The sequence below is a fragment of the Microcebus murinus genome, chromosome 14 (genome assembly GCF_040939455.1).
Source record: "Microcebus murinus isolate Inina chromosome 14, M.murinus_Inina_mat1.0, whole genome shotgun sequence".
Classification (NCBI taxonomy): domain Eukaryota; kingdom Metazoa; phylum Chordata; class Mammalia; order Primates; family Cheirogaleidae; genus Microcebus; species Microcebus murinus.
In genome coordinates, this window is record NC_134117.1 from 29,672,854 (window position 1) to 29,685,379 (window position 12,526).

The 12,526-nt window shown below is 37.4% G+C and overlaps 1 protein-coding gene across 3 annotated transcripts in view; it reads right to left on the reverse strand.

Moving 5' to 3' along the window:
- ENTPD1 (ectonucleoside triphosphate diphosphohydrolase 1) overlaps positions 1 to 12,526 on the reverse strand; it is a 98,128-nt gene that overhangs the window by 49,356 nt on the left and 36,246 nt on the right. For 2 of the 3 annotated variants that reach the window (XM_012767004.2, XM_012766994.3), the window contains exon 2: positions 958 to 1,085. In XM_012767004.2, coding sequence (XP_012622458.1) covers positions 958 to 1,085 — 128 coding nt within the window. Of the gene's footprint in view, positions 1 to 957; positions 1,086 to 12,526 lie in introns of those variants that run through there. The other variant, XM_076009906.1, reaches the window with a different exon arrangement.

The window sequence follows — 12,526 nt, forward strand, 5'->3', positions numbered from 1 at the left end:
CACATGTACATATGTAATCATTAGCATACTGGTATCATCTGGGCCCTTGTAGATTCATTTACTATAATTTCAGTGAAAGTGTAAAATGGTATATATGTTTTTACACCCACCCCCACAAGGCCTTTTGGCACAGCCCCCCACCAACCCGAGCACCCCAAAAATGGTATATTTACAATATAAATTCATATTTACTATATGCTTTTTAATTAACAGTTTAGATAAAATAGTAACCATATTACAAAATATTTATGAGCCATTCATGTCTGAAATTTTACTTTGATGAATTGGAAAGAAAGCATAAATATATCACAGAAACTTAATGGCTTTGATGATATTTAATGATATTAACTAGTTTTTAAAATGTAAAAACTTCACAAGAAATCTGCCCATCCATTAATTCATTTTAAATGACTATATTTGACACATGTATGTGTTCTCTGGTTCTCTTTTATAGATTTTTTTGCTTTTTTAATATTTTAGGAGGTAAGAAACATGTCTTCTCTACAATCTTTGACTTCTAGTGACAATACTGGAGTAAAAAGAACAAAGAGTGCAATGTTCCACCCATGATGAAACAATGAATAAGAAGTACATATAGCACTAGAACATAAAATATTGACATAGGTTAACACATATCTAGATGAGGTGAATAAAGCGTTCATCTCTGTTAGAGTATCAACATATACTCTAATGAGTTTTCTGAACAATCTTAAAGGCAATTATCTTCCTGCCACTAATTGATTCAAGGTATTCCCCCTTGCAGAATGAGCATCCTTTTCCATTTTACTTCCCTAATCCAATGGATATGGATTGACTTGTTCCTGGGCTGCTAGAACCTCAAATCCACCTGTATGCTCTGGTTTACCTTAACCCTCCTTCTCCTGCCCCTCTCAGACCCTTTCTTATACACACACACACACACACACACACACACACACACACACGTATTTGACTTACCTTAACATTTTCTGGCAATTGTTTGTTCTGGGTCAGCCCCACAGCAAGCAAAGCTATCACAGCCATGATAGAGGAGAAGCCAAGGATGGCCAAGATATTTCGGGAGCAAAATCTCTTCACCTTAGAACCTAAAACCAAAAATAGAAGAGAAAATATCAACAAGAAATCAACGAACACTAATTTTTCTCACCTTTCTGTCTGGTCTTGTAAAGGCTATCTGGAAACATCAGAGTGATAAAAGCCAACCTCTATTAATGATGCACTTGCAAAGTAATTGGGAAATAACTCAAGAACAAAAGGATTTGTGTTGTAACAAGACCAAGGCTGAGTTAGTGGCTATGGCAAGGAGAATGAACAAACTAGGTCAGTGATCAGATATGGAATGAGGAGATAGAAGAGTCCCAAATTAGCAGTTTTTTTAATAGGTCATATAGATCTACCAAGGGACAAGTAACAAATAACAAAAAAACAAGGATAACCGTCCTCATTTTAAAAATCTACCATGAAATGTTTAAGATGTTAAAAAGTATTAAGAATATATCATCAAACATCAAATCCTACCATGCCATGAAATTTCCTGGCTTGACATACCCTTTGCATTTCAATCATCTTTATATAGTAAGCAACTAGTAATAGCCTAGAGGCTGAAGAGTTTTGCACATTTTAGGTCATTGTTCACATTATCTTATCTATTCTGTCCTTAGTCTTACTCTGTCATGGGACATAAAAAAGCTCCAATAGCAGAATTATATAAAAGGCAAAAGTTACTTTGATCATATATAAACAGATTATATAGAGGAGGTAAACAGGAAACAAAATGATTGCACTATTCCCTCCACTCTGACAACTCAATCTCTCCTTCCTCTCTCAACACTCTACACTATTCCCAAAGTTTTTACTTAGGCTTTGTGGAGGAAGGATAAGATAAAGTAACAAATAAGGATATGGAAATGAGATGGGCTTTCCAGAATAATTTGCACTTCTCTAATGACAGTGGGTGGGGAAGGGACTCAAAACAACTGAAAGAAGAGTCCAAGTCCCTCCCTTCTCTTTCCCTCTTGGTCAGTAGCAGCTTGCTGGGCACTGAAATGGGAGCTCCTCCCCAAGCTCATGAGCAGAAGCTTAGACAATCTAAAGGACTGTAACTGTATATATGTCTCCAGCCTGCCTAAACTCCTAGAATCTTGAACCAGTTTTTACCCATCAGACCAAACAGTACAAAACTTACAAGAGTTTTAGCAATGCCATTATCTATTGCACTTCCACCCTTCTCCCTTCACAAAAGAACCTCCATTTTGTTCAGATGCCTGACTCTCCCTCAAGCTTAGGGGAGAAAAGAAAAGAAGTACATAAATAAGTGATTTCAGTTCATGAATGATAAGTGCCAAGAAGAAATTAAAATGAAGGAATATGATAGAGTGATTTACAGCAGAGTTGGGGGTGAAGGGAAGGGTATTAGATTGAGGGTTGAGAAAGCATCTCTAAGAAGGTAACATTTGATAGGAAACCCAGATGAGGAGAAAAGACCAGCTAGGAGAAGGAGTAAGAACACTACAGGAAGAAGTAACAGAAACTGCAACAGCCCTGAGGTGGGAACCAGCTTGATATGACTATAATTGTTCCTTCCTTTTCCTAACGAGAATATTTATTAACTCCTTATTTTCACTGAAGAGTTGGATGTTTACTTTTCCACATTTGTCCAACTTTTGCAATGACAGTCACACTACTAGAATATATTGAAGCCTCTCATATTATTTCTTATTAAAGATATGATAAGAAAAAGAACTTACATCAGAGAGAAAGTTTAGGAATTTTCCATACAGTATTTTCAAAAGGTGTATTACCAAAAAAAAAAAAAAAAAAAAATGGCTGTTTGCTTTTCATGTAATTAACTAGATTACCCAGACAGGAGTAATTAAAATGCTTTGTTCATGGACTACATGACAGGCAGTTTTCAAAAGCCCTAATCATATGCAGGGAGCGGGATTCTTTTCAGGAAGTATTGCTAGAGGTGGAGTGTCCAGGTTGACATCTTCAGGATGTGCTCACAAAAAGGGAACCGCCTCAGTAACTGCCCCCTCTGCTTGGGCCCCAAGAGCTCCTTCAGATCTCATGACTGCTACAGTCATGTTCTATTATGGAAAATTCACACTGACAGTTTTTCCCCGCAAAAGCCCTTCGTTTGCCTCATGGATAACAGAAATGTGGTTTCTATAATACAATATAAAATGCTATTTCAAAAAACAATTTTAAGAAACAAGTTTACCAAAAATATACAATGGCAAAGTGTTTTTCTTTTCATTTGAATTAGCTCACTATACTGAAGAATTTAAGACTGCCACTTCCTTCCCATTTTTTCTTTTAATCTGATAAGTGAGAGGGCTTTTCTGTTTAAAGTGAGAAAGCCATGTAGTAATTTAAACTCTTCACTTGACAGAGAGACAAAACTGAAGGAAACTCAAGCTTTGAGTAAACACAGACTGATTTCAAACCAATTAGCTATGTTAGAAGCAAAAAAAAAAAAAAAATCTGGCTCTTTTGATTCTTATAGAAACAACCATCATGATGTCTGGTTAGAATCCTATCAAAGTGAAAATCAAAACTGTTTCATTTTGTCCTTAGTCAGAATCCTGCTCTACAGAGAAATCCCAGCATCTCTACTTCATGATATCAAAAATATATTATCTTAAAACTTTACTGCAATAATAAACACATTTGGGGTATTGACAAACATGGTGAATTTCAGGCAAAAACAACAAAAGTTTTGCTTTGCAGATCCAGTGCAACTGACTAGATTCAAATTCTTCCCAATTTCTGATGGGTCACATCCAGACTAAGCTTGGCTTGCCACATACAGAACAAAACAACAAATATGGATAAGCACTGGCAAGTAAACATTGGAGAAGCTCCATGGTCGTTCCTGTGTTTACACAGCCCAATGACAGAACAATCACTGAAGCTAACTCAGGAGACTGGTCCTAATTTGGCCTTGCCATTCTCCTGGTGTCAAAGTCTCCACACTATCTCTGCCACCTTTCCTTGCTCTCTGTCATGGAGTTCTTGGGGACACATGTCCCCAAGACAAGTTGTTCTCATACTCAAGAACCTTAAGATCCTTTCTTAACTGCTTCATTCCAGGCCCTTTAGACTCACCTTCTTTTTATTTTCTTTTTTTTTTTTTTATTTCAGCATATTATGGGGGTACAGATTTTAAGGTTTCAATAAATGCCCTTTCCCTCCCTCCCCTCACAAGTCTGAGTTTCCAGCATGACCATCCCCCAGATGGTGCACATCTCACTCTCTCTCTCTCTCTCTCTCTCTCTCTCTCTCTCTCTCTCTCTCTCTCTCTATATATATATATATATATATATATATATATATATATATATACACCCGCCCCCCTCCCCCCTGCCCAATACCCTATTACTGTAGTACCTATGTGTCCACTTAGGTGCTGCTCAGTTAATACCAGTTTGCTGGTGAATATATGTGGTGCTTGTTTTTCCATTCTTGGGATACTTCACTTAGTAGTATGGGTTCCAGCTCTAACCAGGAAAATATAAGATGTGCTATATCACCATTGTTTCTTAGAGCTGAATAGTACTCCATGGTATACATATAGCACATTTTATTAATCCATTCTTGGATTGATGGGCACTTGGGCTGTTTCCACAGCCTTGCAATTATGAATTGTGCTGCTATAAACATTCGAGTGCAGGTTAGACTCACCTTCTTTTATAGTGATATCTAACTCCCTGTTCCAATCATTCGTACCCATATCTGATCTTCTTCAACAGCCCTTTCTGGTGACTCCTACCCTTCCTAATTCTTTTCCCTTTCAAAACCTATCCTTCATGTAGCTGCAGCAATCTTCCATAATTGACATTCTTAAGGGTCTTCTTAATTAAGAACCTACAATAGCTTCCTGCTGCCAGTCAGATGAAAGCTACATTGGTCTACTACCTAGACCTCCCAGCCCTTCCCACCTCACTACTCCAATGAGCAGATCTGTTTGTATCCAAGATCAGAATGCCTGACATTATCACCACTAAAATGTAGGCTTCCTGAGTGCCAGGACTTTTTTTTGTCTTGTCCATTGCTATATCCCATGTTGAATGAATGAATGAATTTTGGATTTTCTGAATTTTTTCCTATGTGAGATTACCTCCACTTGGAATTCCAATCCCCTCATTCTCCATCAAGTCTTTTTCTTTGTCTTCTTCAAAATCAAGCTCAATAGGAGGCTATGTTCCCCTCCATACTCATCAAAGCTCAATTATTCCAGTAGGCCTCCCTACATTTGCTATCTCCAGACATTTAATAGTTTGAATCATTTCAGTTTGGGAGTTTTATAGCTGTTGGAGAGGGAGCTATGCTTCATTCATTCTTTTAATTAGTCATTTAATCATTATTTTTTAAGGTATTATACTTTTATTATGTACTAGACCTGTCCTAGGCTCTGAGCTGTAGTAATAAACAAAACAGATTAATGTCCCCATCCTCAGGGTACTTATATTCAAGTTTGGGGGAAAAGACAATAAAGAAGATAAATAAGTAAAAATTATAGTTTGTTAGATAATTATAAGAGCTAAGAGGGGAAAAACAGGAAGGTGAAGAGGAAGGATAGGGTGATTAGGAAGGGCCTCTCTGAGAAGGTGATCTCGATAACAATCTAGGGAGCAAGGAGAAACCCTGCTTACCTCTGAGGCAAGGGCACTTGAGGCAACTGGAACTGCATGTAGAAAGGCCCTGCAGTGGGACACTGCCTGACCAGGAGGCCAGTGTGGCGGGAAGAGTGATGAGAGGAGATAGTAAGAGATGGTCAGAGGATTTACAGGGTGCCTTGCTCAAAAGGCCTTGAAGGTCTTAGTGAGGGCTTTGCCTTATTCTGAGTGATCTGGCTTATGTCTAAAGCATTTGTATAATCTGTGCCCAGAACCTTAAGGGTGAACAAGGAACCATCATGGTTGTTGAAGTCCCTGGAGAGTGAGGGCGTGGCTTTTTAGGGTGGCACATTCCTGTCTCTTGTGGTGATGAGGTGCTGAGGCTACTCCAATGACATCAGACCACACAGCCAAGTGTGTACAGAGCCTGGTTCCATCAGAACAGAGCTTGTGCCAAAACAGGGATAGGCAGATGCATCCAGGAATAGTAAACACAGTCATATGAGGTGGTCTTCTCAATACCTTCTGGACTTCTTGGTAGCTCACTACTGGAGAGTCTCTGGTGAGAGAGCATCATCAGAAAAGGTCACTGAGCCAATAGTTACCAGGATCCATCAGCAGAAAGCCAAACTCCACAGACTTCTGGGGGATAGTTCAAGGGAGAGCAGAGTCCAGACAATCTTACCTTTGCTTAGTCTCTTTAAGCCTCTATTTCTTCATGTTCAAAATGGGAGTCATAATAGTACCTACTTCACAGGGTTGATACTAACAATACCTAATAGGCTACACTTGCAGAGCTCATACTGTATTCCAGATTCTACTCTTAGTACTTTAAATATAGCCACCAGTTTAACCCTTATTACAATCCTGTGAGGTAGATGTACTATTATTATCATCTGTATAAAATCTGTATTAGTTTCCTAGGGCTGTCACACAACAATTAACCATTAACTTGATGGCTTAAAACAATAGAAATTATTCTTTCATAGTTCTGAAGGCCAGAAGTCTAAAAATAAAGGTTTTGGCGAGGCCATGCTCCCTTCAAAGGCACTGGAAGAGATTATTTTGTCTTTTCTAGCTTCTGATGGGTCTTGGCATTCCTTGGGTTGTGACTGCATCACTCCAATTTCTGCCTCTGTCGCACATGACCTCGTCCCCTGTGTGTCTGTGTGTCAAATTTCCTTCTTTCTCTTCCAAGGACCCAGTCATTGGATTTTGTGGCTACCCTAAATCCAGGATGGTTTCATCTCAAGATTCTTAACTTAATTACATCTGCAAAGACTCTACCGTGTTTCCAAATAAAGTCACATTCACAGGTACTATTATTAATATTGTCATTGTTATTGTCACCTTACAGATGAGTAAACTGAGACACAGACAGGTTAAGTAACTTGCCCAAAGTTACACAGATACAAATATTGGGCTAGGAATTAAACACAGGAATTCTGGCTCTAGAGTCCAGACATTTTTTATTATTAATTTTTTAATTGTCAGCTTTATTAAACCTTGTTTTGTTTACTCTACTTTTTTGTTCATAATATTATGGGGGTACAAACCCTTTGGTTACATAAATTGTCTTTGCACCTCCCATGTCAGAGATACAGGCATGCCCATCCCCCAGACAGCATGCACCCCACACCCATTAGGTATGAATTTACCCATCCTCTCCAGCCCCACAACCCACTCAACACCAAATGAATGTTACTTCCCTATGTGCACATAAGTATTGATCGATTAGTACCAATTTAATTGTGAGTACATGTGGTGCTTGTTTTTCCATTCTTGCAATACTTCACTTAGAAGAATGGGCTCCAGCTCTAACCAAGACAATACATGAGGTAGTTCACCTTTTTTTTTTATGGCTGAGTAGTTAGAGTCCAGGCTTTTAACCACCACCCTATACCATATACCACACAACTGAGACTTATACAGTGCCTGGAGCATGTTACTAATACTGTATGTGGGAGCCAGAAATAAAAAGTGACTGACAATGAAGATTTGGCTGGAGGAGTTGTGTGGACTATTATCACTGGAGTCTTTGATTCCCGATCCCTTAAGCTTACAGTTAACTGACAGAAGCCTGAGATTTTTTATTCTCAGGAAGGTTAAGGGACTTGTCCAAAGTCATACATCTTACAAATGGCAGGGGAGGGATTTGATCCAAGTCTCTCAACTCCACTCCCATGCCTTCAACCACTGCCCTACATTAGAGATGTGTAGAAATTACTCAGCTCCATTCTTTCTTAGTTGATCCAATGCAAAAGAATTTGTCCAAAATGCTATTCAAATGGAAAGATCTTATTCTATTTCATAACTCTGCATATCTCTCCAATTAATCAACCAGGGTCAAAGTTGGAGGATATAGCAGTTTAAGTTAGTGAGTTTTTTTCCTCCCTGTGTTTGTACTGCCTGAAGTCAGTACAAATGACGATAAAAACACAAATGCTAAAGATGAACTACAGGGCCTCAGTGATGACCAGTTAGTTAAAAGGCAAAGGAAGAAGGAAAATAAGACAATAAGATGGACATTCGGTTGGGAGACACAGGCAAGAAGATAGAGCCAGGGAATAAACCATAAGAGAAGGGGTGTGGGTTAGAACAGAAAGAGAGGTAGAAAGACAAGGTAATTGAGTAAATAACCCATGTCCTGTTCTACTGATCTGATCTTTTAAACCACAGATCTTAGAAGAAGTTATTGGCTTTTTAAAAATTATCTTTTATTTTCCTCCCCCCCCCCCTCAAAAGTAGGACTGAAAGCTCAGCCAAGAGAATTATCAACTTTGGTAGTCTTTTAGGTGTGCTTGTGTGTTTGAGAGTGCTTGTCTCTCAAATTTTAACTAACTAGTTTTTCTCAGTTCACAGCTCTTTAGCTAGAAAAAGAGCACACTTATCTTAACAAAGTAGCCTGATACTGAGTGGACCCCTCAGAAGCTCAGCTTTGGGTCCAAAAAGTGGAGATGGGGGTTGTGGTACAGAACAGGCTCTTCCTGCATATCAGATTCTGCTAACCCCAGGCTCCTCATGCACAGTACTTTTTGTGCAGTGTGCTCTTCTCAGACTAGTAGCAATTAACTGACTTTGCACTTGATTGTGCCTGACTCTAAAAATGTTAATGTCTTTATTGGCATTCTAAATCATGATACAGTTGTAAATTAACAAAATAATTTAGTAGTTATAGGACAGAATTTTTACACTATGTACCACACTTATACAGAATAAAAAAACCAGTTTTCAAAAAAAATAAATAAATGGAATTGATACAGGGAAAATCAGAATACTAGCAAACAACCCCAAATGGATGGGAAAAACAGAGTCCAAAGCGAGTTCCTGTAAAGAAGAATAAAATGAATAAACCTTTGGTGAAACTGTACCACTGCCCAAGAGAAGGCACCAAAAATATCAGGATTAAAATGTTAAAGAGAGAGCAATCAAGAGCTGGACATATTTTTAAAACAATGACATTGTGCTTACCTATGCCAATAAATTTGGAAGGTTAGGGAATACAGGAAAATTTCTAGAAGATTTAACTTGCCACAAAAGATATTAGAATTGTGGAAAGTCATAAATGTGCAACACGCCCCATGATGAAAGTGAATAGTGCCCAAAATCGTTCCACAGGTAAATTCCAAAGAATGCTGCAAGGATGAAATTTACCAAATACACTAGGTACGAAATATATATACAAACCACGTGGGATGGATAAGTAAAAAGAGCATTTTATTAACCACATAATCAGGTTAGCATAATCGTGAGGACAAAATGTAATACAGATTTTATGAACAGCCTGATGATAAGACTACGTATGTCATGAACCTTGTTAAAAATAGTTGATATAAATTCTAAACATGAATTCTACAATATGTAAAAAGATTCAACCAACAGATAAAGAGAATTTTTCAAATATGCAACGTGAATTTAATGTAAACTTTATCTGTATGATTAACCACAGTACCAGATTAAAGGAGAAATCAATAATCACTTCAACAGATATATAAAATTATGTGATAAAATTCAACATATATGAATGGCTAAAATTTTAATTATGTAGCAATAGAAAGGCTTTACATGGCTAAAAGAAAAATATCTACAATGTCAACAGTATCTTGTTAATGGTTACAAATTGAAAGGTTTTCCTTTAAGATTGAATATGAGTAAATATATCTGCTCTTATCAGTTCTATTCCTTATGTTTTTGGAGGAGTTTCATTGTAAAGAAAGGAAGTAAAATTTACCACAATTGGAAAAAAAACTTTTTGAAATTTTAACTAACTAGTTTTTCTCAGTTCACAGCTCTTTAGCTAGAAAAAGAGCACACTTATCTTAACAAAGTAGCCTGATACTGAGTGGACCCCTCAGAAGCTCAGCTTTGGGTCCAAAAAGTGGAGATGGGGGTTGGGGTACAGAACAGGCTCTTCCTGCATATCAGATTCTGCTAACCCCAGGCTCCCCATGCACAGTACTTTTTGTGCAGTGTGCTCTTCTCAGACTAGTAGCAATTAACTGACTTTGCACTTGATTGTGCCTGACTCTAAAAATGTTAATGATTGCAAAAATCAAATGCCAACAGAGGCTCTGTGTGTGGGAATAAGGAAGCAAAGGAGTCCCCTTCCCTTGCTCTTCTCCTTACTTCCTCGCACAACACCATCCACATACTCTTCACCCACACCCCTTCTGGCCTCCCCTGAATTCTTTTGCCCATAGATTGCATTGAGCATAATAGGTCTTTGTGGTCAGAGTGGAATCCCATGTTTAAGGGTAGGGTTGGCAGGGAGGAGGGGTGTTTCCGGCAAAGTGATGTCACTGAGACTGAAGACAGGAATTCCCTGTGTCCTAGCCAAAAGGCATTAACAATCTGGTGTATTGATGGTCTCTGCAATAAGCACATTGCTTCCACTAAGTGAATCTTTCCACATCTGAAATTGAAAGATTGTGCCCCGGGGACTCTACTCTTTCTCAGAGCAGCTGCATTTGTCAACATGCCTTGGTTATTTGCAGATGGTGAGAAAGACTGAGAAAATCTGTACTGGCCATGCATTATAATGTGTGGTAATAGAGGAAGTGGGATGAACTGACTCAAGGGTGAATAACCTATTAATCCCCTATCTTCTATACCTTGCATTAATCATTTCAATCTCCTCATTTTTGTACCACTGAGGTATAAAATTCAGAAGCTACATAAAAATATTACTATAGAAAAATACGCTATAAACAAAGTAAAAAATGACAAACTTGGAAAAATGTTTATAATAACTATGAGATAGTTGCTTTCCCTAATATATAAGAGTCACTAAATATCATTAAGAACATGATCAACTCATCTAATAGGAAAATAGGTGCAGAATATGAATAAGCAATTCAATGAAAAAGTACATATTCCCAACATATTAAATATATTCTAACTACCCTTAAAGAAATGTAAATGACAAAATGATGAGATTCCTTTTATCACTTATCAGGATAGCAAAGTTTTTAAACATCTGATAAGTACATGATAGTCACTACACAATTACTAGGATGGCCAAAATTTTTAAAATACTGACATTATGAAATGTTGGTTAGGATGTGGAGCAACTGGAACTCTTGAACATTGTTGCTGGGGATGCAAAATGGCACAGACATTTTGGAAAAAGTGTTTGGCAGTTGCTTACGTAGTTAAATATATACTTACAATAAAACCAGGTAATCCCACTCTTAGATATTTACCTGACAAAAGTGAAGACCTACATCCACCCAGAAATCTGTACCTAAATATTTCTAACAGCTTTATTCATAATCACCAAAAACTTAAAACAATCTAAATGTCCATCAACTGTTGAATGTACACAGATTGGGATACTACCATACAATGTAATTCTACTCAGCAATTAAAAAGGAATAAACTACTAATAAATGTAACAATATTGATGAATCTCAAAAACATTTATGCTAAGTGAAAGAAGCCAGACTCAAAGGCTATATACTGTATGATTTCATTGATATAATATTCTAGAAAATACAAAAATGAGAACAAAAATTTGGTCACTGGGCAAAGGCTCTGGGTGGGGACAGAAGACTGACTACAAAAGGCCACAAGGAATCTTTTAGAGATGATGGAAATATTCCACATCTTGATTGTTGTGGTGGTTAGATAACTTTATATATCTGTAAAAAGTTCATACAACTATATGCCTAAAAATGGTGAATTTTACTGTAAATTTAATAAAGAAATTATACATATTGACAAGGATGTGAAAAAACAGATGTTTCTTGTATTTTAGTGGGAGTAAAAATTTTTGCAACCTTTTTGGTGGTAAACAATTTAGAAATATCTATCAAAGAGTAACACATATATGCCGTTTGACTTGAGAAATCTACTTCTAGAAATTTAACCTGGTGATATACTCATGAACATATGAAAAGATGCATGTATGGGATGCTCCGTGCAGCAGTGCTTATAATAGCAAAAAACTAAAAATGACTAAAGTTCCATGAATTGGGGTCCAGATATATAAGTTCTACTGCATCCATAATGCATAATACTACACAGACATGAAAAAGGCTGAGCTAGATCTCTGAATGTTGATGCAAATTGTCTTTGAAAACATTTCATTATGTAAAAAGCAAAATATGGAATAATGTATACAGTATGTTCCTATTGGGTAAAAACACAGACATCTCTGGAAGGATGTATGTAGATGAGTCTATTAGCAGTAGTAGCTTTTTAGGAAGTGTCTGGGGCTCTATAGTGGGAGTATGTGTCAGAGTTCCCCAAGACCAGACAACCCCAAGCTTGATAATTCACTAGGAGGACTGACAGGACTCAGCATATTTGCCATCATACTCGTGGCTAAGATTTATTACAGTGAAAGGATATGCAAAGCAAAATTACCTTCACAGAAAAAAGATGAGAAATACATCAAACTAAGT